Here is a 25,647-nt window from a genome sequence, read left to right on the forward strand (position 1 = left end):
AAATAACACATTGGTAGATCCATATGAAGTATCTCCTGATTTAAATAATTTTACTGTCAAAGATGACAAAGGGATTCACTTTCTGCTGGCGCAATCCTGACTGTCTAATTATGAACCCTTAATTAACTGTCTCTCCCCATCAACAACAGGCTTTTGTAGATTTTACTCACTTCCCATCTGTTTATCAACCTGTAATCCTCTACAGTACTTAATAACCACACCTGTCCCTGCTTTAATGGCTACATGGTTGTGAAAAAATACAGTTTTTAGAAGCTATGTTAGTTATAACAAAGCTGAGCTAGCAAAGCTTTTTGTGTTTATATGTGCCTTTAAATTACACTGCCACATGATAGTGATGACAAACAGAATCAGAGATAAATCACGCTTATGCATAATCACACACATGATAAAAATACATTAAAGAATGTTAATGTGCAATATTGTCCTTCTTGTAAAAATTAACTGCACAGTAATTTAATAATAAAAACAAAATGGACTACATTTTGATGCAAATAATGAATGAATGAATGAACTGATAAATAAACTTCATGTTTGATCATGAGATCAAAAGTTCCCTTATCATCTTGCATTTCATTTTTGCTCTGTATAACTAAATGGATTCCAGTGAAGTAAGTAATTCCACTGCGGTCTGTAGTCTGTATTAGCAGAAACAAATAATGAAAGCTGTCTCCTGTTAATGATCCCTCTGCAAGTTGGACATGTGCTCTGAGATCCAAGCAGAATAGTTTTAATTCATAGACGAAACCTTTAGACAAACTTTTCAGTGGTAGCTGGATGATAAGAAAGACATTTCCCTGACATCAGAACTCAATTCCTTCCTCTTGAAAAGGATGAAAAACTTCAGTTTTCCAGGAAAAAAAACTTTGCTATCCTTCTCCTTCTTTCCCTTTTCTTCTTCTTTTATTGCAGTTTTGGCAGCTCCTTATCTGGAGAAATACGTTGCAGCTTCACAGCACCACCACCACTTCAGCCTTGTAGTGCTATGGCTATGAAAAATTATGAATAAATGACAAACTCCTTGTGCTGTTCTTGAAAAACTTCTTATTAAACACTCAGACTTCAATGAGGGCCAAGTGCTAATGAAAGATGCCTGAGGCAGCTGCCTCTTGGTTTAATATGGAGGAGAAACCCTGCTTAATTCAGAATCATTGGAAACAATATGGAACAAACAATAAAATTTGGGGTCTGTTCAAAGAAAACATTTTTCCTCTGCCACAGTTTTTGTTTGTTTTTTGGTTGCCAGGCATGTACAAAGCAATGTGTTTTATTTCCAGTGTTTACTGGATTAATTTTTGAAGCACAAACATTGATTTCTCTGGATTAATCAATTAACACTTCAGCCTCAAAAATGGCAGCTGCCTCAGAGGACCAGGGAAAGATTTTCTGTTGATCTAAAGCAACAAAAAGCTGAAGAAACAGATGTCACACTTTTGTCCACACTGATTAATTGCTAAGTGACCTCAGAGGAATATTGTGCAAACACCCCAGCTGCCTTGGTAAAAAACAATTATAAAGAATGAATATTTAATGCAGTTTCTTACTCATAGCAAAACTGCATGTGTTCATGGGCAGTAATTCTAGAGTAGAGCTATCTCTTGAGAGAGAAACCTGCAGTTCTGGTTATCACGGAGCCACGTGAGTCATAAAATAGAGCCACAAATGTTCCCCTTCAAAAATCTACTTGATAACTGGCCCTGCTATTTGGGGATTCTTAAGCTGACACACATGCTTTAATGGTGTTAGATGAGTTTGGTCAGAGGTTACTGCATTAGGCTTACGTACTTCAGAGGGTAATCTCCACATAGGTGTTAGATATGTTCTTTAGATGTTCTCATTGGAGATTTTAACAGCCTACACAGCTCTTTACTACTAACCCAAGTCGAGTATGAGCCGTTTTGTGAGAAACAATAAATGATGCTGCAACCTCCTCTGGGAAATCAGAGCCCCCTGATCAGCGTGAGAAGGCAGCACGAATGAGAAAAGAAAAATTCAACTTGTCTAGGCACGACAACATAAATATTATTGACTTACGTGTTATTTTTCCTTTAAATAGTAAAGTCAACAAATAGTATAGCCTTCAAAAGAACCTAGGTGTAGCTGATGTATTTACGTGTCATTCTGAATAGTGTTTGTGTCTACACTTTATTAGTAATCCTGTTAAATGAAAGGAAATTCACAACAGCAGCTTTTTCATGAACTCTACAGAGAGTATTTGTTGAATTTACTACAGCATTTAGAGTTTCTGTGTTGTTGAACTGGACTGCATTAAAAAGTGTTTGTAATGTGTTGTTTACCCAATTTGCAAACATGGCAGAGAGAGAAAATTAGAATTTAATCCAATATAATGCAGTCTAGTACAACACCACACACCACCACTAACAACAACATCAACGGCAAACATAGAGTAATATGTTATGTAAAGGAATATTAACATCACATCCATCAAAAATGAAGAACATTTTGCAGAGCTTTAGTATAAAGTATATAGTAGACTGTATAGCATTTCACAGTATGGTGGTTGAGCTTGTGCGTGTGCTTGTTTGAAGAATCTGGGCTCTATGTGAACTAGATTAAGTGATCCCAGAAATAAAGGAGTAGTGACTCATTCATAGACTGGTGACGTTAGTGTCACGCCTGTACCTACCTGCTGCTCAGGAGAGAGGAGGGAGATACAGGCTGAGATCACGTCAAGCAGCATGAATGTAAGCTAAATAAATGCATGTAAATTGATGATTAAACTGTTTAGAACATTTTTCATAACCATTGATGTCAGCTCTATACTACATCCTGGTAATGGCATGACCAAAATATCAGTTCAACATGCAGGGGCATGCTCTGTCGTGTCTGAAAAGGTTTTCACCATCATCATACATTGCATGTGGCCAGACATGAATGAAAATTTGCCCTTATTCAGTTATTTAATATCGATCTGATACCAAGTAAATACAGGACCAGTATCACCGATACTCGATACTGATACGTTTCACTTAGTTTCACTTTCCAAAGTCACATGACACGGAAAGCAGTGAAGCAGTAGACTTCTGGCACAACAGACAAAGAAGAATGACTGCAAACAAACGGATGAGGTGTATGGTTACAAGTTTTATTAAAGTATTCATTTAATATCGATACTTTTAAAAAGTACTCAATACCAAATGAGTCCTTTTTTTGTAAATATCGAGGTATTGATACTTTAATATCGATACGCCCACCACTACCTTATTTTTTTAACTACAAACAGCCATCTCACTGCTCAAAACATGCTCAATACACAGCGACAAAGACGCCCTTTATAAATGACTTCAAACAGCATTTATTCCTGCAGTGTTAATCTTCACGTTAATAGGACACGTTTTCATTGATTCTTTTTAATGTAATAGGTTGCTAAAACTACCATGTATAATATCAGTGGTGTCTGTATCATATGAAAATAACATCTTAGGGTTCCTGGTAAAGACATCAGGGTCTAGGACAGGGTTTTATTGAATCTGTGAAATACTGAGCGACAGAAAATGTAAGCCTGTTATAATGATGTTAATATGAAGATGTTATAAAGTATTCAGTGGAGTCTTATCCTTCTGACAAAAGTGAAATTGATATATGATGATGAAGAGGAGCCGTATGGATTAGTTACAGCATTGTAATCCAGATTAGTTGCATGAACAGTTCAATTTAGCCTATTATCTTGTGTTGCGTCATTGAAATCCTTTACTCCTTCAACTGTTGGAGAGACTAAAGCAGATTAAAGGATCTTTAAAATACAATATGTCATCCTTATGTCTTGTTAATACTTTAAATACTGTTTAAAATGTATATTTCAAAATAAAATAAAACCTAAAGTGAATGTGTTGCACAAACTTTTTAAATTTGTTCTTTCTATGATTCTTGTGGCATGAATTTAACATCTCCTATTGTTTGATCCAATACAGCACCCTATGAACTCTGTCATTTAAGCTTCATCTATCAGCATGTGACGATACAGCGGCCTCTCAACTGGAAGCAAATGTGGTATTGATCTCTATTAGTCAGTATCCTCTTTATATCTCTGCTTTAATTTTCCATGTAATTATTCATAAACTGTATTAGCTTTGCAGCCACTCACCTTATCTCTACCAATTCACATTTCTTTTTGTGGCCAATTTGTGCAGCTCTCGCTGAGTACTTAAGTATAAACTGAATCATCCCCCATAACCTCCCCCACTGCTTAATCCAGTGCTTTGGCTTCCTGTTCTCTTGATTGGATCTGCAACACATAGCGCTGCAAATGCTCTTTCTAATTTGCATATATACTAATATACATTTACATTATAAGTGCATGCACCCATATGGAAAAAAATGTTTTGCTCATCTTAAAGTTCAAGTTAAGCCTTATGTGGCCAAAAACACTGAATGTGCATCACATTTTCACAGAAGCTTCACTTCCTGCCTTGTGTTTCTGTCTTTGATGGTTCCATTTTAAAGGAGTGATTTTTGTTTTTCCAACATCAGTGTGTCCATGACCTTTAAATCTAAACATGGAAACAGCATGGGTGCAAAGATGTCTGGTTTTGAATTGCTGGGAGCTACTGCTCTCTATTCAAGTAATCTTTGTTATTCATGACATTTATGCAGAATCTGGAGGCTGATACGTTATTTTTGGCATTTTGACATCGTTTACATTTGTACTCCAAGTTGTCCAAGGATGTTACCTAATGTGACTTGCTTTTTGTACCCCAATGCCCCATTTCTGTCCTCTTTTGTCACTCACATATACGTATACAATGAGCAAGGGGTATCAACAAGGATCAGGAAGTGTCCTACAGGAAAATTGTATTGATTTTCTTCAGCTTTTTTCACTTAACAGAGCTTGTCAGCTTGTTATACAAAGTGGAGATAGTGGTGCATTGATAATATCTACATCAGTGATTGAAAAGTTGTGCTTTGACTTAATTAACATTGAGACAAAACTTTCTTCAGCTTACCATCATCTATGGCTTGTAATTACAAAGCCCCATATCCTCCACTTTTAAAATGAATGCACCAGATGCCATACTGTTTACAAGGGGAAACTCAATTTCACAGAGTGGAGATGTAAACATGTTAAAGGATCCAGTCTGGTCAGTGAGTTCCTGATGTTGTGTGATACACTGTCATATCTTAAGCTCATGTGTTGATACAGTATACTGTAAGACACTGCATCTCATTTTAAAGTCCAGGCTGCTCAGGTTTCCAGATGCACATAAAACTACTGTAAAGAAAAACTTGACTGGAAATACTTTGTTGCAAAACCAATGCCCAAGCCCTTGAAAGTTTCCTGTTGCTTCCAGAAGCTTTAACATTGTCAACAGAAGCTGATGGGTTCTGGGATTACTATACATTAAAAGCAGATGTATTTCAAACCAATCAATAAAAAAGTATCTAAGGATAAATAAATTATATGCTTTCTTTCACCTGCTATGCTTCTGAATACAACGCCATTGAGGTGGATATAATTTTCACATACTCAGGTTTTCATGCTACTTTTATCTCATTTTAAAACTGCATTTCTTGGATGCCTGTTTCGAGCAGGTGCTCAGAGGCGACAGTCCTTAACTCTCTGGTTGCAGGTTTGAATCCCAATTCTGGCACATGTTTGGTGGTTGTCTTCCCCTACTCTCTCTTCCCGTATTACCTGTCTCCTGTCTGTTGTCTCATCATAAAAATAGCAAAACCTAAACAAACAATCTTTAAAGAAGTATATTTCTTTCTGGTAGTAACACAGCTCTATACCTTTGGATGACAGTTGTCTCAAACCACCATTAAAAACAAAAGAAGAGGACAGCAGTCATATCAGATGGAGCAACTGTGGTGTTGTAGACTGTAGAGATGTAAAGAAGCAACACAGCATCCAATAACTTAAGAAATTACTTTTGTACTTAACATTGTTCAATAAACTGAACAATTTATTTTACTTAGTAATGAAAGATTAGATTGTTTCTTAAATTAAAATGTCCATGACACAATGCTGTATTTTTTAAGCCTGATAATGATCACCTCTATTACTTGTTAGCATCAAGCTAACTCAGGTCACTTTTACACCAGAGCTGTTTTGTCCTCTTTAAATGAAGCCTGGTCCGTTTCCCCAGGTAGTCCAGTTCATTTGGAATGACGTGTTGTGAACTCTGGTCTGCTTAAAAATGGGGGTCTTGGTTCACTTCCAAGTGAAACCTGGTGCGGTTTGTTTGTGGTGTGAAGGCAAAAGTGGACCAATTTGTGAACCAAATGCAGGAAGTGGTATAAAGTGTAATGATCATAGACTTTAAAGCCATTTGATTACAATAGGCAGGCTCAAACAGCTTTTGAAGCCAATCTGTGGTGGCTTCCATATTGAAATTGCTGTCTCAACCGCAGCATGGATCAAAATAACAGTATACAAGAGCCCGTCCACTGAGCTCGACTTCCTGTCAGCTAAGCTATCACTAAAACCTAGCCTTCTAGTTGACCGATAGGTAGCATCTGCCAGTCAAGCTGTTGTCTCTAGGTTGGACTGCCTCCAATAGAACGCCCACAACAACCAATGAGAGCAGACTGAGTAGCATTACCAACTGGATGTTATGTTCTTCTATTAGATTTTCATACACCATGTTTGTTTTTTCTTCTGATGTAATGTTGAGTGCAGGAGTTTCTGTGAGATCTCAAGTTGGGAATCTTCACTTAGAAATCATTACTACAGACAGCAGGCATGAATCTCACGGTTCGGCTGAGTCCTCTAGTGTGCGCATTTGGAGGATAATTAGATGAAAAATCATTTGACGCTGGCTTCATGTCTGTGGTCTCCCACACTTTAAAAATCCATTAAGATTTGAAAATTGTCTGGTGTGTGACCAGCCTTAAAGGGGTTTCCTTAACCAAAGGTCAAAGAACATATTTAGCATAGAAAATAAAAGTCAACTGTCCAAATAAAAGTGGTCTGGACTGGACTTGATCTAAGCTCATCCTCTGCTAAGAAAAATGACTTTGATGATATCTCCACATTAGGAGAGACGCATTACCATTATGTCACAGACAGGAAGCCCCTGAGTGAAGGAGTGAAGGAGAAAATTGAGGGAGGATGAGCGACAACTATTCAGCTATTCGCCCTGCCCAATTAAGCAATGACAAGTAATTGTTTAAACAAATTGCAGCAGGACATATCTGAGGCACTCAGGGGTCATTTGTGTGATGTCAAATAATAAATAAAGACATAACTGCCTGACACGCCTCACAACGGGTGTGAACGGGAGATTAAAAGGCCATATGGAAAGAAGCAGGGACATCACTGAGTGTGCTGTGATCTCCTCCCCGGGTGACTGTGGTCATTCAGAATACAGATGTTCACACGTCTCTCTGGTGCTCTGGGTGGAGACATTTTCCTCCTTAATGAAATCCTCACATCCTGCATGAATTAACCTTACATGTCATGTGGCTATTTTTAAAGGACATTTATGGAAATGTTCTTTATGTTTCTCAATGTCAAGATCAAGACAGTGATTTGCTTGACTTGCAGGCACTGTGTTTGTATCAAAGGCTCTGTTTCCACTGTTACGAAGCACCTTTGTAGGTTAAAGTACTAAACATACATCAGTGAAACATGTCTCTATTCTGGGTGTTCAAGTTCTTTATTCATGATATACATAAGTGAAGCATCAGTTGCCAGTGAAGCTCTTGGCTCCAAGGCTCCTGCCGACAATGCTCAATGTGAAAGGGAAAATCAGGCTGGTAAAAATAAAAATCTGTGACATTCAATGGGCTTATTTCTTGCCTGTGAAGGGTGTTTTTCAGTATGATGCAAATAGGAGCTGCAGTTTATTTCAAGTTGAGCATGCATAAAGTATCACTGGAGCTCCCAATGTGGAGTAATCCGTAGCTGAAATAGCCCCAAACAAAAAGAGTTATTCCTGTTTGCCTAATACTATAGTTGCAGGACTTAAAGGAGATTAATACGCTTTTCGGTAAGTGAAAGTATACTTTAGTGAGCAGTCTTTGAAGATTTATGTCTTCAGCACTAAAGTATGGAATTGGAGTTTAGAGCAACAGATGGACTTTCACATTGCTAGTTTTGGGGTTTTCATGTGATTTTATGAATAAAACAAAGAATCTTGTAAACCTCCAGCCTTATTCTTGTAATAAATTATTCAAAGAAACAACTTCTGATGAACCCTGAAACAGCTTTCTTTGTAAGATTCAGATAAAATGTTTAATTAGAAAGAGCCTTCTTCTGTCACGGCTCATATTTTACTTTCTACCAGGAGAAATCTCAGCCCAGTTTAATACCGTGTGTTCTCTGTAACTACAAATAAATCACCCAGGAGCAATGCAGACTTGTTTGTGTTCCCTTTTTATTTTCCCCTGTATTAAACATTTCCCACATGCTCTCTTATTCATCTAAACTCAGTGGCTAATGCTTGTAATCCTGCTGGTCAAACAGGGACAGCAGTTACTTCATTAGCCGGGTTTCTCACGTTGATGTCAAGCAGGCCATCGGTTTGCGAGGGAATCTTGTTAGGGTCCTTATTGACATTGTGTTTCATTAACTTGATTAATGACATCTATTGGGGCCTGCTCCACAGTAATCAACATCTCTGCAGAGAGAGGGGCTGTCTGCAGTCGAGGATGGGACTCTCCGGGCTCCTCCACACATCTGACTGTCCACTCAGTGTTGTGTTTTGTTTCCTAAAGGCAGCACTCTAAAAAGAACCTCATATTCATAAATACCAAAGTAGTTTGCAGTAACAGACCATGAAGTAGACCCCGGATGGCCATAATGAAGTTTCCATTTCAGACTCAGTGTGTGTTCAGGATGATAAGCTCTTTGAAATTAAAGAAATAAAGCATCCTGTGTCCACATCATCCAGGAAAACATTACTTAAGATGTTCCTACTGAATTATTTGGAGAGATACAGTAAACGCTGTATGCTAACCATATGATACTGCTCTTAATATTAATTTCTTGACCAAAAAGTTTAATGGAGAGATCAATCTCATAACCTATTAGCAATCACTGAAGGAAAATATGTCCACTGGAAGTACTGGCTATGAAATCAGAGGCATCCAGTTCGTCAGATAAGGAATGAGGGGTATACAGGCCAAGACTTCCTTTTTTGTATCCTAACCATGGTAAGAATTTAACAGAAATTGTGACAATCTGGTTTTAGGGATCTCCCTGAAAGAGGAAATGTTTAAACTGTCTGTGTGGCGATTCGCATTGCATTCAGAAAAGTTTACAACATACATGTTTCTGTGCCACTGTTTAGCTCTATAAGTCACATCTGTTTCCACTTTGTGGAGCTTACACTCCTGCGAGCTACCAGTATGGTGGTTGAGTTCTTGGCCTGCAGTGATAGTTGCAAAGTACAAATCTGTGAGTCACGTTGCCCACCTCCACTGGTCAGTTGTTGCTTTTGGCATTCTTTACAACCAAACCAGCACTCCAGAACATTCATTTACTCCATATCATGCCATCGTATTCTTTAAATTAAGGAAAATGACTTACAGAGTTTGGCAAAATGCTGTAACACTCCAGTTCCTGACTTGTGTCTGCCATGATGTGCGGCCATCGCTTTAGCCGCTGCTAATGGTGTTATTGCCCTACTGGTTTCCACGCTGACAGTTTTCATAATCCAATGGTGGCTGTGTCTTAACATCCCGGCTTCTGTCACAAAATTCAACACCTTTACAAATATTTAACCTAACACACCAGACAGACTGTTTCATATATTTACAGCATGGATATATTTCACATTCATCTAGGAAAGCTCCCATAGAAAGTGTTTGGGAAGGGCAGGACTTTTCATTTAGATTTTGGAAACAGGGATAAAGTCGTCTGATGCTGTGTCAGGATAAACTCACATATCAGCACATGTAGGTGGATGTTTACCTGCAAAGAGGATGGAAGACCAGAGGTGCTAGTACTGTTAATTAGGGATGGGTACCTTTCACATTTGAACCGGTACCTGTAGACCAATACCGGTACACAACGGTACCCATTTTTGGTACTTTTGAGTGTGAATAATATGTAATAATAAATGTTACATAACCTCAAAACTTCCGAACTTTAAATATCAAAACATTATCAAATACCAGTGTTTTAAAAAATTACTCCAACATGGAAAACCTAAACTACTATAACTACCCAGTGTTTTTTCTTTATATTGCACAAATTAAAACCCAGCCCACTGCCCCCTAATCCTCTAATTTCCCCTCTTGGAAAAATGTGCGCTGGGCTCCATGGAGGGAGAATAAGTTTAAAACAAATGAACAATAGAGTATGGAGTCAAAATAACTAAATAAATAAAGGTATAAAATTTTACCAATTAAAGTATTACAAATGAAATAAACCACTTCCTCTACCATGAGCTACATGTACTGCACATTTTCTTTCCTCCTGCAGTTCTTTTTCCAATAAAACTAAGATGTCATCTCTCCCTGGTAAGAGCAGAGTTTGCACCTCACTAATCAATCCACCATACGCCTGTCCACGCAGAAGCATGAAGGTCACGCACAGGGCCCGTTATGTTCTATTTGTATTTACTGCAAAAAGTTAATAGAAAGAGGCACATTGTTTCATTCTGCGATGAAAATAAGCAGCCCCTGTGGCTTTGTCACTCCTTCAATATCACTCTGAATCCATCCATCCTGACAGAGCACTTCATACAGCGCCAGCTGTGCCAAGTTGGATAGATGGAGAGCAACTTTTAGGACACACTCACACTAGGCAGGCTGCATCGTGCCTTAATCCAGTGTCTGTTTACTGAGCGAACAAACGTATCCCTTTATCTACTATATTTCCATGGTTGATATCCACATGATAAACCGGCAAATCACAGTGTTTAAAGTGAGGATTCGGTACAAGAGGGGGCGAACGAGCAGGAAACAGCGGGAGCTGATCTGAATCATCAATCATCACACTGCTTCCTCAGATTAGTTTGCCGTGGTAAGCCTTGAACTTCATGTCACAAATATTGCAGCGTAATCTGCATCGTAGTTTGAAAAGTGGAGGGCTCCCTTTGAATGCTTCATATCAGCCATGCTTGTTTTGTTGATTCAGTAAGCTGTTACCAACGTCATTACTCAAGTGCGTGCAATGCTGTGTTTGCGTTCGGCATGGAAAATTGACTACTCTTCCACTCTCTTGCAGTCATAAGGATGCGTTTAGGTACAGAAACATGGTACTGTGATTCTACGTGAATCGGTACTCGGGAGTACCAACGGAAATTGGTAAAAAGTACAGAATTCGGTACCCATCCCTACTGCTAATGTTAGCCACATTCTGTAAACCAACTTTGGACTGGCACTGGAAGTTTGTTTACAGAGTGTTTTCTTGACTTTAGAAAAGTCGGCTTAACATGATTTTCAGTAAGTGAATGTGGATTATTTACCAAAGAACATCCTAACTTTTATGGTCGTTTAAGTTTAAAAAAACACTCTCCACATGATAATTACATTCATATACAGTCTGGTGTTTTCAAACAGTTCTTGAAAATTTCTCAAAATTGTGACGATAAGCAGTACATATGAACATAAACAAGCATATCTTTACCTCAACTAACTCACACATTTTTCTGCAAGTGCCTTCATGATGTTTCTAAGAGACATCAGACGTAGCAGATTAAAGTCAAGAAAACCCAACACGAGTGAACATGAAGGGGAATGATGTTCAGATCACACAATCTATGAGACATTACTGCAACTAATGTGCACATAAGCAGCTTCACAGTCTTCTACTTCTCATTATAGTCTTCACACTTAATAAGGACATTTATAAACATGCTCAAAAACATGTATCATTGATATAGAGGTAAAAACTTTTGCCCGCCCTGTCTTGGATATCTTGTAACCCTTTGTCTGTTTGAGCATTATTTTACACGCCATGCATCCTGAGATTCTCACACTCCTTCTGTCTGACAGGGAAAACTACACTGCGTGAATGAATATTCTGGAAATGTTCTTGACATTTTCATGATTGCATGTCTGAAAACCAATGTAGGTGTTGATGAATATTGGCTTTTCATGGACAGTAACTACCAATAATTCATTGGTTATGTGACCAATAACTGATATTTTTAATCATTATGCATTTACAATAAAACTGAGACATCAGCATTTTTCAGTCATTTAAATGTTAGATTAATAATGTAATAGGACATAAACCTGTCATTCAAACAAGCCTGGCTACTTCATTTCTACTTTCTATAGATGGATTAGTAGAACAACAATTAAAGGGGCTGTTTTTAACCCTTTTTAAAGTGTACATAGTTCATGTCTCTTTTAACCAGTAAATTCTAAGATTTTTGCTCTTGAGAAAAACTGAAATACCACAACAACAAATAACTCTAATACAACTAACAGTATTGCATTCAAAAGTTCACTAAGGATTTCTGACAAAGTATGCTTAGTGTAAAGGAAATGTGTATTTGCATTTTTAGAATAGGGCACTACTGGATTGCAAATACTGTTGCATTAATGTGTTCATTATTAACTTGCTGCAGATAGTAAAGTTGGAGCGCATTAAGACTGATTCATCTTGAGACTGTGGAGAATGAAAACAGAGAAGGAAAGACACACATTATAACGAAGCCAAAGTAGCACACTTTGAAATTAATTAATCTTATCAGTGGTCAGTAACATAAAAGGCTGATTCATATAATTAGCCAAATACCAAACATCAGCTCTGACAATCAGCCAGGTCAATAATTGTTTGATCTCTAAACCAATTAGGTTTATTTATAGAGAATAATAAATTGACAGCCCCTCCAGAAAGTCGCCATATCATGGTCACAGAAAATAATTTGTATTCAATCAGTCCCATCAGTATCTTGTTGTATACAACAAGAAGAGATGCAGGTTATTTAAAATTAAATCACTTCATGAACCATAAGTCTTTGCCTCTTGCTTTTTTCCCCCTCTTGCAGCCCTCCATTGTGCCATTTTAATAACTCTTTCCATGCCTTTGCCTGCCTCATGGTGGCTTTTCTAGCCAGCCTGGAACTTGGGTGACGTCCCAGGGTCTTTAAAGATTAAATCCACACAAATAACTCTAGTGTTAAATGTCTTTTTATCCATTTTATAATCAATTTTTCAATCACTTCTGCAGCTAGCAGCTAATGCTATCTGCCATTTTGTATCCCTTAATGCCTTGTGACAGACTCTGACAACCAATGGCAGGTTGTTCTGATGTTGCATTATGCTTTGCCAAACTGTGTATGTGTTTATACTTAGATCATGCAGGAGATGGCCTGAATAGCTCATACTGAAGAAAAAGAGAGATAGAGGGAAAGTGATTTGGCCCTTTGCGCCTGTGATGTAGCCTTAGACCCTGTGATATGGCCTTAGACACTGTGATGTGACCCTTAGACCCTGTGATGTGGCCTTAGACACTGTGATGTGACCCTTAGACCCTGTGATGTGGCCTTAGACACTGTGATGTGACCCTTAGACCCTGTGATGTGGCCCTTTGTGTCACTGCAGACAGGAGCTGGTTTAAATAATGGCTCGAATAGGGCTATCACAGAGAAGCACAGGGACAATCTTTTTGTAAATATGTGAATATTTTGAATATCTTTTGACAGAATGATTTTCTTTTTCACTCTTGGGTCCCCAAGAGATGCTTCCTGATTAGCTGTTGCTCCTGTTTGATGCTCATGTCTCAGAACTTTTGGTTGTAAATCCTGAACTTGTTTAATATTTATTATCTCAGGTCAGAACGCCTCCAATCGGGTCAGAGAGGGAAAAATCCATAACATACTACACACAACAAGATAATCTGGCAAGAAAATCTTAAGAACCACCCAAAAGTCAGGGCCCTTACTAACTTTTTCAAAATTATGGATTTAGCCCAACAATCGGTAAAATTATTGTGTCGTGTGTGGCCCGCTTTAGTCAATCACAAAAAAAAAAAAAAAGTGATAAATTCTTGAAGGAACTGAGCTGCTATGAGATGATAGGTGTAGGGTCAACACAGCTTCCTGCATACAGTCAGAATTTGATCATTTTAGACACAGAATATCTTGTCCTTCACCTGAAAATTCTGTATTCATGTGAATCTGTTCACAGAGATTAAGGAAAGCCCCAGGAAAGCCCCCTGTTAGTCTGGTAAGAACATGTAAAGAGAAGTAGCTTTTCCAATGTAAAAAGAAAGTTTATGAACTGAAGTCTTAATTTAATGTCTAAATCATAAACAAGTCAAGCTTGGGGTTACCTTTTCAAATAACTTAGAACTGAGAATTCTATATTTGCAAACACATTTCTTTGTTTACTGCAGTTGTTTTTACAAAGTAAAGCGTTTTCTTTTTCCATCTTTCTGTATGCTACATCTGCTCTTATATCTCTGCCTTTAGGAGGGGTCACATCCTGGGTCACTGCGTGGGAGATGACAAGCTGCTCACAAATATAAAAAACAGAGAAGGGGGAACACTGAGGGCCCCCAGAATCCCAACTCTAAACACTATGTGCCATGAAAGTAAGCTACAAAAACAGAGATCAAAAAACCCACCTGGAATTCATATTTACCTTTCATCATCTGCTTTTTACCCACATTGTTTTCTGTTATATTTGCACGCTCTCTTAAGGGAGAGGGAGCGAGAGAGGAAAGCTGCGCTGGTGGAGCTCCAAGAAGGTTTTTGTTGTTCTGTTGTTGTGGGAACTAACTCAGGTTATTTGCTTTTTCAGCTTATTTTTTAGGTATATTAATCTCAAAACAATGCTTTTTGGCAAAGCAAGTGAGTAAGGGCAAGAGTGAATTAACATTTTATGATAATAAATCATCATAAAATCTTCCCAGTGTCAAAGATTTGTTGCCTTAATGTTGAAAGAATTCACTTTGGAGGGCTTTTCAATAAAGAGATCAAACTAATGCTAATCACTTGGCAGGAAAATAAACAATAAATGATATCTTCTGATTTTACAGAGCTACTTACTTGAATTTGATTTGATTTATGTTGACTGAAAAGATGTTTATCCTGCCAGAGCTGGAACAAACTAGATTCCCTTCACATGTATGAAAATATAGATTAAAATAGATTTGCAACAGAAATACACACTGAAGGAGGAAAACAACAACTAAACACTTGCTAACTGTAGAGTCTAATCAATACATATTTTGAAAACAACTTTGAAATACAACTAATAAATAGATTACCAAATGCAGGTACTAATGATTATTTTCTGTAGTATTAAAATATTTTTCCCCCCTTTGATCAATGAATTGACTCTTTGTAGAGCCATCTTCACCAGGAAGGGTCACATTGTCAAGCCCTGCCCTCCCTGATTACCGTTATTAGGTTAGACCAAATCTTGTCACCAGGCTCCTTCCATTTGAAACAACGGTAAGAAATGACCAATTGAAACCAATCAAGACTAGAAATGACCAATCTGAAGAGAGCTCCCTCTCATAGCAACCATTGCTGAGTTACTTTCAGTTTGGACAAACTTACACCAGGGCCGAGCCTCGTCACTTCATCACAGTCAAACTGTGAACTTAATTTTGTCACTTCTACATGGTTAAAAGGTGTTCTTGGGTGTCTGCAAGTAACCACCATCACAATCTAGGAGTATTTTTTCACCCCTGTTCCTAAACCAAAGGTTAATTAGGGAAAAATGATTGGCCATACTGGTAATTCAACCCATCAACAATCATATTGATTGCTGATGGTTTGTTGAGCTCCCAACAAACAGATGTCACAAGGGATGTGACAACCAATGGCAGGCTGTTTTTTCATCACGCCACGCTTTGCTGAACAGCACATATGCACACACAGGAGAGAGCCTGAATGACTCATAATGGAGAGAACAAGACACAGAGAGGCTGTGATGTGTCCTTCTGTGGCACCACAGACAGAAACTGCTTTAAACAGGGACTCTTATTAAGCCTAGTCCAAAAAGTGAAAGGATTTTTTTTCCTTTTAAATACGTGAATATTTTCAAGAATTTTGCTCACAAAATTAAATTTTTTTTCCCTTTTGGTCCCCAAAGGATGGGATAACACGTTTGTGCAAAATAGTCTTAGTCACTATGTTTACTGTGTTTAATACATAAAACGTTTAAGTTTTAATTTCAAATTATTTTTTCTTTTGTCCTTCTAGTCCCATAACTTTTTAAAAAATTAAGTGACATTACTGCAGCACATATACTCTTAAACTCTGGTTGTCCTGAAAAAAAGGATGTTTAGAGCTTGACTGTGAGCTACAGGGTTAATTTTTATAAGCTTTTTAAGACAAAAGTCCAGGCAAGACACAATGTTTAAAAAATATCATAGGTCTCAGAGGGTTAAAGCGGTTTTAGGTTCATCTTAGATTTCTGTACAGTCTTAGACTAAAGTAACAAACTTTCTATTTGAATACAGACCTGCTTTTATTGTGAAAGAAAATAAGGAACTTGGGGAAGATAAAAGATGATGACATGAACTTAAACATGGAAAAATGAATTTGTTATGGACTGTAAAAGAAATAAGCAAATGCTAAAAAGGTACCTGTTTGACACAAGATGAACATGACTTTTGACTTGGCATTAAGGTGGACTGATTTTACATCACTGTGGCTGCAGAGAGGTATTCAGTAAGGATGTGCATGGTTAAACTGTTAAATGGTTAAATTAATTTATCAAATTAGCCTGTGCAAGATTTACTAGTTGGTTAAACTAATCACTTATAATTTCTTATAAATACGGGCTTGAAATCCCTGTCTTATGTCCTTTAAACTACATAAACCTTCCACCACTAGATACCACTACACTTCAGTTTTTAGAAAATGTAAATAAGGTTGTATGTAGGCTTGAGAGTTGAATTTGTGTATAACTACTCAACCCAAGTGAAAAGTAGCCATGTATCAAGGTATGATATTAACATCCATGGTATTCAGTAGTTTGACCAAAGTGTACTGATAGTGAGGATAAAGTATGAAATTGATGTGATAAAATATGATACACTAATTATGCACTTTAATTACATTATGATCATTGCATCAATGCTGACAACCCTTATAAATAGCTTTGGGGATTGTAATACACCTGGCAGGTTCACCAAGGTTTGTGATGGAAACGCTGAATGGATTTGCTCCTCTAATTTTAGAAACACTTCCTCATTTGTGAAACCAGATAAAATCCCTTACATGTTTCAGGTAACATTGCTTGTTTTCCATCCCTCAGCTGGGACTGACTGGTGCCTGGCCGATTAAGTGTTCAGACTGACAGACATAATTGATGAGAAACCACAGCCAGGCTGGGTCTCATTCCGTCCAGGCACAGTGTGCGTGCAGGAGACACGACCAGAGCACCTTAAAGTCTCATCCTTTTAATTACACTTGCATTTAGCCAACCAAATCACTCAACCTCCTTCAGCAGGGTAAGCTTTTTTGGAAAGGACTAAACACAGAGGAAAGAAGATCCAAACAGTGGGCCAAATGAAAATCTTATTGCACAAAATATGAATGGAAAAATGAGTTATACAAAATTCAGTATCTTTTCTCTCTCTCATGAAATGCTTGATTCAGCACCCGAGTGAATTTTAAAATCAGATTGAGCCATGTTAGATAGGGGTTAATCCAACTAGAGTTAGGTTCTTTTATTTTTAAATGAACCACAATTTCTGTGGCAACCCTAAGAAAAAATCATGGGCAAAAAATACTAAAGTAGGCACTTTATTTTTATTTCAGTTGAACAGTAAAATGTCTTGTTTTATGCTCAAAAATAGGCATGGAATAAGCAACATTTCCTATATTTAGTTGCATGGGATCTGTATTTCGTATGTGTTCATTGATCTTAATTTGAATGTCCTCTAAGCTTTGATTGTCCTGATTTGATGAATGTGGAATTTGACCCTATTTAAAAAAATACATAGCAAAAAAAGACTTTTTCTATTTTACAGTGCTGTATAGTTAAACCATTTAGGGACATTTATAAAATCCCACCTCCAGCATATTGTTGGGATAAAATGTTGTTAAAATGATTAAAGCACAACTGGCTGCTTATTCAGCAGACAGAAAGCAATATGCACACACCTGAAAATCTTTACCAACACCTCAGAAATTGTCTTCTGGATGGTTGACTTTGTAGGGGAAACACTTTTTTGTTTTGTCTCTGTGCTACTCCCGGGGTCAGGTTATGTCTGCTTCCCTTTTTTGTCTTAGTGAGTCAGGGCTCAAGAGCCCTGAAACTCAGAGAAACTCAGGGACAACAAACTTTAAAGGTACCCCACGAAAAGTGGGCACAAAATACAGAACTTTTAAACGATGTGTGCATGTAGGTCTGAACAGCTGGGTTAATGAGCTAGGGCTTAACAATTCACCACATTTTCACCATCAGCAGGATTGGAAATGTGCAGTGACCACACCACAAAAAGACACCTGTGGTATTGAAAAAAAGCAACAACACAAAACTCATTTTATAAACACAAGCCACACGCTCAGGGGAAGCCCTGGGTATGCAGTCCAATCAGATGAATCTCCAGCTGGCAAACATACTTCCTGATTATCTGGGTATAACATAATAGTGGCAGAGAGGTGCAAGGAAACCAAGGAGCAAGGAAATGTGGAAAAAAACTTTTTTTTTTTTTTGCTGATTTGCACACTTCACACACTTGTTTATTTATTTCAGGTAATATTGTCATCACAATACTGCTATGGATTTTTTTTAAAAAGGTGCTTTCGGTTTTCTTTGTCATACTTCAACATTTCAGATCATCAAACAAACCTTAATATTAGACAAAGATAAACCAAGTAAATGCAAAATGCAGTTTTTAGATGATGATTGAGGGATAACCTACCTGGCCCTATGTGAAAGTAATAACTTGTTGTGCCACCCTTGGCAGCAAAAACTGCTAGCAAGTGTTGTGATAGCTGGCAATGAGACTATGGAGGAAGGGGGGTTCTTTTCACCTAGGGTCAGGTAGATTTTGATGACCTTTTTCCCCTCAATTGAAATCATCATTTAAAAAATTGAATTTTGTATTTAACTATGAAGTGTGCATATCAGAGAAATTAATGTCAGTTGAACCACAGTGAAGAAAAAGTGAGAGTCTGTATGAGACCACACTACTATCTATGGCAAACTGTTCCATAGATATTAGTGAGTAAATGTATGCATCTGTTTTCAGACCTATACCGAGCTTACATGAGCCTAATGGCACCTAAGGCTCTTTGGGTCTAAGGTTCACTCTAAAGCCAATTCCACCGCGAAAAGACTCGTGGTTGTAACCAAAAATAAAAAAAATAAAAATCTTATTCCACTGACCTCTGATACTACATATTAAAGTCTCTAATTGACTCCTGGTTGTTTCCTTGCTGCAGGATCAAAATCTAACATCTGACCTCACTAATTGACTTTTGTTCGCATGTCTTCAAGGTTCAGCGATTTTCCAAAGTACAGAAAGTGTTCAGGGATACTATCTTCCCACGCCTGCAGCTACACAAGCAGTGATGATATATGAGGCAGAGAGTACTCACCATCCTCCCGAGACCTCTGAATGAATGCATCGACTCCGCTTTCACCGTAGTTTCCCTCCGAGGCCACCGTGGACACATAGTTCCATCGCATAGACTTGACGATGTCCACCATGGCCTGGGCCTGGTAGGTGTCTGGAGGCACCACACGGGAGAAGAAGTCATAGCGAGTGTTGTCACTGAGCTCTGGGGCTGTGGAGGCGTAGCTCACCTGGGGTATCTGCACAGGACAGAATATGGATACTATTAAAAGCTAGAAAAGCTTTTAGTAGAAACTGTTCTTAGAAAGGAGTGAAGATAAACACAGAGAGAAACAATGAATAAAGGCGAGCGAGTTTATTTGCATAATACATTTCAACAACAAGGCATTACAAACTTCTTTACATGAGCTATTGAAGGCAGTTAGACAAGATATAATAATGCACCATTTTAGCTGCACATAAAGACCAGTGTCTCAAGCCTTTACTGAGTAGATTTATATATTCAACAGATTGTTGCTGACAGTGTTATCAATTATTGCTCTTTCAATGTGTTCTGGCAATGACCCTTATTATAACTGTAGCATCAGGATTTGGAGTAGTACAGCCAAGATAGAAAGTACCTCCTGTATAGTGGCGAGACATGCACATTTGAATACTTGCCACAAGCATGCCTTTAGAAGCCAAATAGTGGGCTGGATGAACTGAACATGGGGGCACCCCAAAATGGTGAAAAGCTCACTGGTTTTACTCAATTATTCAAAAATGGGGAACATCTTTTTCACATTTTGTAGATTTTACCAGACTTAAATCAAGCGTACGTAAAGTAGAGACCTCAGCCCATCTCTGCTGTTTACTTCTTGTTTTGACTTGGTTACTGCTACAAGCTACTCACAAAGCATTCTGGGACAGACTGCATAGCAAACTAATAAGGCCACCTTAAGCAGCTTTTCCCCCTTATTATGAAAAATGTATATATGAAACTAAAACATCTGTTTACTGTTAAATAAATACACCATACTGCGTTCTGCTTTTTATAAACAGAGTCCTCACTTCAAAACAGGAAGTAAGCCACAAAGGTTGGTATGCTGAGCAGTGGGCCTGATTGCTACTCTGCCTGGAAATGAGTAGCTGGGCATCAGCGTTACAGGGATGGAGATCTGTGTTATGGGGCGTGAGACTCTGCAAATGATCTCATTACCAATGGCAAAGAATAAATCTATACAACAGGAGAAGTAATTCTTTAATTAAATAGACAATGTAGTACAACATCTCTACATGTACATTTAAGAGATACAGGGTTCCACGGTTCATATATCTTGTTGACTGCATTCTTGAAAACTACAAGAGACCACCATTGAGGCATGCTGCCATTTCCACATCAAAGGATCCAAAACACTATGATCTTTGCCACTTCTGACAATTTTAATGATTTCTTTTTTTTAAAGGTTAAAGTTACCAATATGTGACGAATAATAGTTATACTAAGAAATACATCGGCTCTTTGACTGTTTAATGCTCAGAGCCAAAAACACAACAGAAAACAAGAAATAAAGAAATGACAAATATTAATAAAGAGGATAGAAATACAGCTACTATTGGAGAACTGAATTAACTTTACTGTTTCAGTTCATCAAGAAATGGCCTCAAATTTAATTTATAACAGCTGGTGTCAAACATAAAAGCCTTGATATCAAACAAAGTTTGAGCACCTTAAGTTTTCTGGGTTTGTTCAAGTTAGGTGACACTTTCAAAAAAAAAGAAAGAAAAGAAAAGAAGCTGCTTCTCCATGTTACTTTTCGGCATCGGGGACAGTAAGCAGACTTGTCCCAGATCACAGAGAAGTCTGGACGGTTCGTAATGAAGTAGCACTTCAGAGATGTATTCTTGTAATCAAACATGCAGCTCTTTGTAGACAGTTTGACCTATTTTAAAGTCCACTCTGCTAGCCCTAATGAGGACTTCAGCTGAAGAATGAGGATCAGCTACAGCTGGTTGATCAACTGGATAACAGGGAAGTTACTAACAACTCCTGTGTCATAAACACGAGTCAAAGCACATGGGAGAGAAATAGCTGTCCTGTTGAGTACAGGAATGCTGGGGAACATTAAAAATGGGAGCAGGGTTTTTTAAACTAGATATCGATCTCTAAACAACAAACTAAATTTTAGTTATTCTAAATGATGTAGGCATTAGCAGAGCCAGAGACGATGAGTTTATAATCCATGTGATTAGCTTTTAGTATCACAGCAGGTCAGTGTGACTTAAATTGATGAATGCAAGAAAGGACATAAAAGTAGAACTGCTGCCTAACATACACAAGTAAGTTATGTCTCAGTTTTAAATTTAAATTGTATTGTTTTCCAGTTAATTTTACACTCTGACTTAATGATGCATCGATCCATTTTTTTAAGCTCTTATACAGATTGAATATCTGGATCTTTACACACCATTCAAAAACTTCAAAAGCAACAAACACTTGGAACTGTGGCACAGTTTGCCATCACCTAAAATATCATGCCAAAGGCACTCTGCCTGACCTATATAGGAAAGGATGGGCTGAGTTAATGGCTGTCGAGGCACTGAACTTGGCCTCAGATACCTACAGCTGTGTCACTGCACAGTGCAGTGCTGCAGACTTAAAACATCCACAGCTCACACACAGGTCACTCGACTTCACCTACCATCAAATAGTTGCTTTTTTAAGTTTACTAGAGTGCAAGACATTTTAAGAGACAATGCTAGCAACATGAAAAGGGAGAGTGAGGTTTTTGCAAGTGGTACAGATTGTTGGGCAGATTGTGATAGCAGCTGAGTCGTTTTATATTTATTTATTTGTTCATTCAGTCATTTGTTTACTTAAATTTTAAGCTTGGGACTGCCTGATACGCCTTACACATGAATGAGTCTCATCCTTACAGTCAGAAATAGGTTATTGATTTATCACAAGTAACAAGTGTGAGTTGGAGATAGATACATGTGTAGCAGAAGCAGTAAATATTATGTGGATGTCAGGGAGGGTTTTTTTTTTGTTTGTTTGTTTTTTACCAGAGGGCAGGTACTGCATTATGGTTTCATTTGATGAACAGATCTGATATGCTTGGCGGATGTGTAGCAAAAACTTATGTATATGTGTGCACCTATGATTTAATTTGAACACACACCATGTACTATATACAAGGTATGGCTATTAAATAATGAGACTGCTTATGAGGACAAAACCACTAGTTCACAGTCATACTGAGTGTTATATATTAAAGGCTGGGTATTCATGCACAACTGCTGTAAGTTTTCAATGACTGGCATCTTTAGTTCACTGCTAGATATTGTTTTAGTGGGTTCCAGAGGAGCCAATGGTGAACTAACACTGTTACAAAACAGGTTCTAGAAAAACCATGAGAAAAAGTGTGGAGAAAGAGACCACAATTGTGGAAAAGCGCTTTCATTTTTCATCAATACAATGCACCAGCTCACACTGTGCTACCAAATGTAAAAAAAAATAAAATAAAATAAAATAAAAAAGAAAGAAAACTACATGACTGCCTACTTATACTTAAATATAGACATCAGGTACTGGAAAAAATCCAATATCATGCATCCCTACATATTACACATGAAATTGCATAGCAATATTGATAAGCTCAAATGTCACTGATTTACAGGTTTAGAAAAATAGGGAACCATGTCCTTACACAGCTGGGCTTCTATCCCCATGCCAATATATGACTGCTGTTAAGTACGATTCAGCATATCAACATTTAGGTCAGAATCCATGACTTCACCAGGGTTTTTAGCCCATTTGTGATATTTTACATCAGTGACTGAAGCCAAGCGATGACTGTAAATCATTTTTCCCTTGGCAAAAAAAAAACCAAAAAAACCAAAAAACAAAAAACAAATCATATCTGTGATACAAAGGATATGAAGAAATTGTATCTATTTTTTTAGTCAGAGGTTTGACGGCATGCTACGAGCTGCCTTCCTTTTTAGACTCCAAACAGAGTTACTGATCCTGCACCCCCACTGAGCCTTTTACCCCCCAGGCTCTGAGCTCCCTGCTGCAGCAGGCTGGCCACTTCACAGGCTCAGATGATGATGTGTGTCAGACTCATGAGCATGGGTCACTAGCTAAACATTAATATGCCTCTTAACATCCAAGCATAGAATATTTTACACTGTAGATTCTGCTGGCTTAGCTGTAGCCTCTTATGAATTATAGAAAAAATAAACCAGTGTATCCACACTTTTTACATTCTCTGCTGCTACAGAGACACAGTGGAAGCCTTTATTATAGTGGAGCTTTAGAAATGCTGTAACCTGCATCATGTCAGGCTTCTGCTGTTCTCACTGCTCCAAAGATTGTGCCAAAACGTGTGCTGCTGAAAGAAAACATTACATAAGAAAACTTAAATAGAAAAATAAATGGGTCAGCTCCAGCACGAAGCTTTTCTTGAGTGACCATAATTTTAGATTTTCTGATGGTAGTCGTGCTTCACAGCACAGGGGACTGTTTTCAGGGATTGCACCGTGTCAGTTTCTATGATAGGTAAACTGTGCTCGTGTAAATGGATTTTTTCATCCCTCTGGCACACAGTGATTCACCAACACAGAAGGCAGAGGTGTTTCCTAGTAATGATACACAGTGTGCCTTTTTGATGACAATCTGCCCTTGTGTGTGTGTTTTTTTCCTGTCTCTAAACAAAATGACGAGAAGCAGCACTCAGTGAAACAAGATCCTAATGAAAAACAGCCCTGTTTTCCCTCTAGATACCTCTTTGCCACATGCAGCATTTCATTATCACAGACAGCACATACACATGTATAGATATACACACACTAACACACAGATAGCCTCTGATATTAAAACCTGACTCCAAGGCTCCAACATGATGGAAACCACTGTGGCCTAACTCAGTTATTTGGCTAAAATGAAGATTAGAAAAAGTGAACTGGAGTTTTATCTTAACTGGCCCTTGGCTGCTGAGTCTGTGTTATACAGTGTGAGGAGAAAATGAGAATATAGTCTATGAAAGAAAAACTTCAAGACGGTAAGTGAGAATAAATCTAATAAGTGAATTATGGCACAGAATATTACACATGAAAACCAGTTTAAGTACAAGCATATCCACAGTTATGAGCCAAATTCATCATTTAATGGCCACAATGTCAAGACTGCACCAAAATCACTGCAGACATTTAAAAAAATACTAACAGAAGACAGAGCTTATTCAAAGGAAAACTTTGGGCAGTATGGACTAAAAATCATGTCTTTAACAATTTTGAAAACATACCTAATTGTGAATATTTTGACTCACAGTGCAAATTTAGTATGACTTTTCGTACTGGAGGAAATAATCATTTTATCATTCTCATTTTGATTAAAAAAAATGTAAAAAAGAAAGGAAGGAATTTTTGGAAAGCTATTCTTTTTTTTTTTTTTTTAAAGGTTTATTTTTGGGCATTTTGTGCCTTTATATGATGGAGGAGAAGATAGGGGATAGAGTCGGAAACAGGGAAGAGAGCAGGGAGAGACATGTGGTGAGGGGCCTTGGGCCGGATTCGAGCCCAGGCTGCCCGTGTACATGGGGCTCGCACCTTATCCATTCTGCTACCTGCGCCCCTTGGAAAGCTATTCTAAAAAATGTTTTACACCTCCTATGATTTGGAGATTGTTGCGGGATGTATTGTGATTTCATCTACAGTATGATTAAATTGCTCAGACTTAGTGACAATCAAATAAACTCACTGGCCACTTTATTAGGGACACCTTGCTAGTACTAGGTTGGACCCCTTTTTGCCTTCAAAACTGCCTTCATTCTTTCTGGCATAGTTCAGCAAGGTGTTGGAAACATTCCTGAGATTTTGGTCCACACTGAAATGATAGCATCACGCAGCTGCTGCAGATTTGTCGGCTGCATATCCATGATGCAAATCTTCCATTACACCACATCCCAAAGGTCTGCTGGATAGAGATCTGGTGACTGTTGAGGACACTGGAGTTCAGTGAACTCACTGTCATGTTCATGAAACCCTTCTGAGATCATTTGAGCTTTGTGATATGGTGGAAGTAGCCATCAGAAGATAAGTACACAGTGGTCACAAAGGGATGGACATGGTCAGCAACAATAATCAGGAAACACATACAATTTATCGTAATAAAAGGCAAAATAAATATGATTTTTCTAAAACATTTCCTCTGAATTATCATGAACAAATCAGAG

General features: G+C 37.9%; 1 protein-coding gene across 2 annotated transcripts in view; it reads right to left on the reverse strand.

Annotated features, from left to right (window-relative positions):
- The window catches only part of LOC121528646 (metabotropic glutamate receptor 4-like), a 380,875-nt gene that overhangs the window by 144,474 nt on the left and 210,754 nt on the right, over positions 1–25,647 (reverse strand). For both annotated transcript variants that reach the window (XM_041816187.1, XM_041816180.1), the window contains exon 3: positions 19,452–19,668. In XM_041816187.1, the coding sequence (XP_041672121.1) occupies positions 19,452–19,668 (217 nt within the window). The remainder of the gene's footprint in view (positions 1–19,451; positions 19,669–25,647) is intronic.

Source organism: Cheilinus undulatus, linkage group 3 (assembly GCF_018320785.1).
Source record: "Cheilinus undulatus linkage group 3, ASM1832078v1, whole genome shotgun sequence".
NCBI lineage: Eukaryota > Metazoa > Chordata > Actinopteri > Labriformes > Labridae > Cheilinus > Cheilinus undulatus.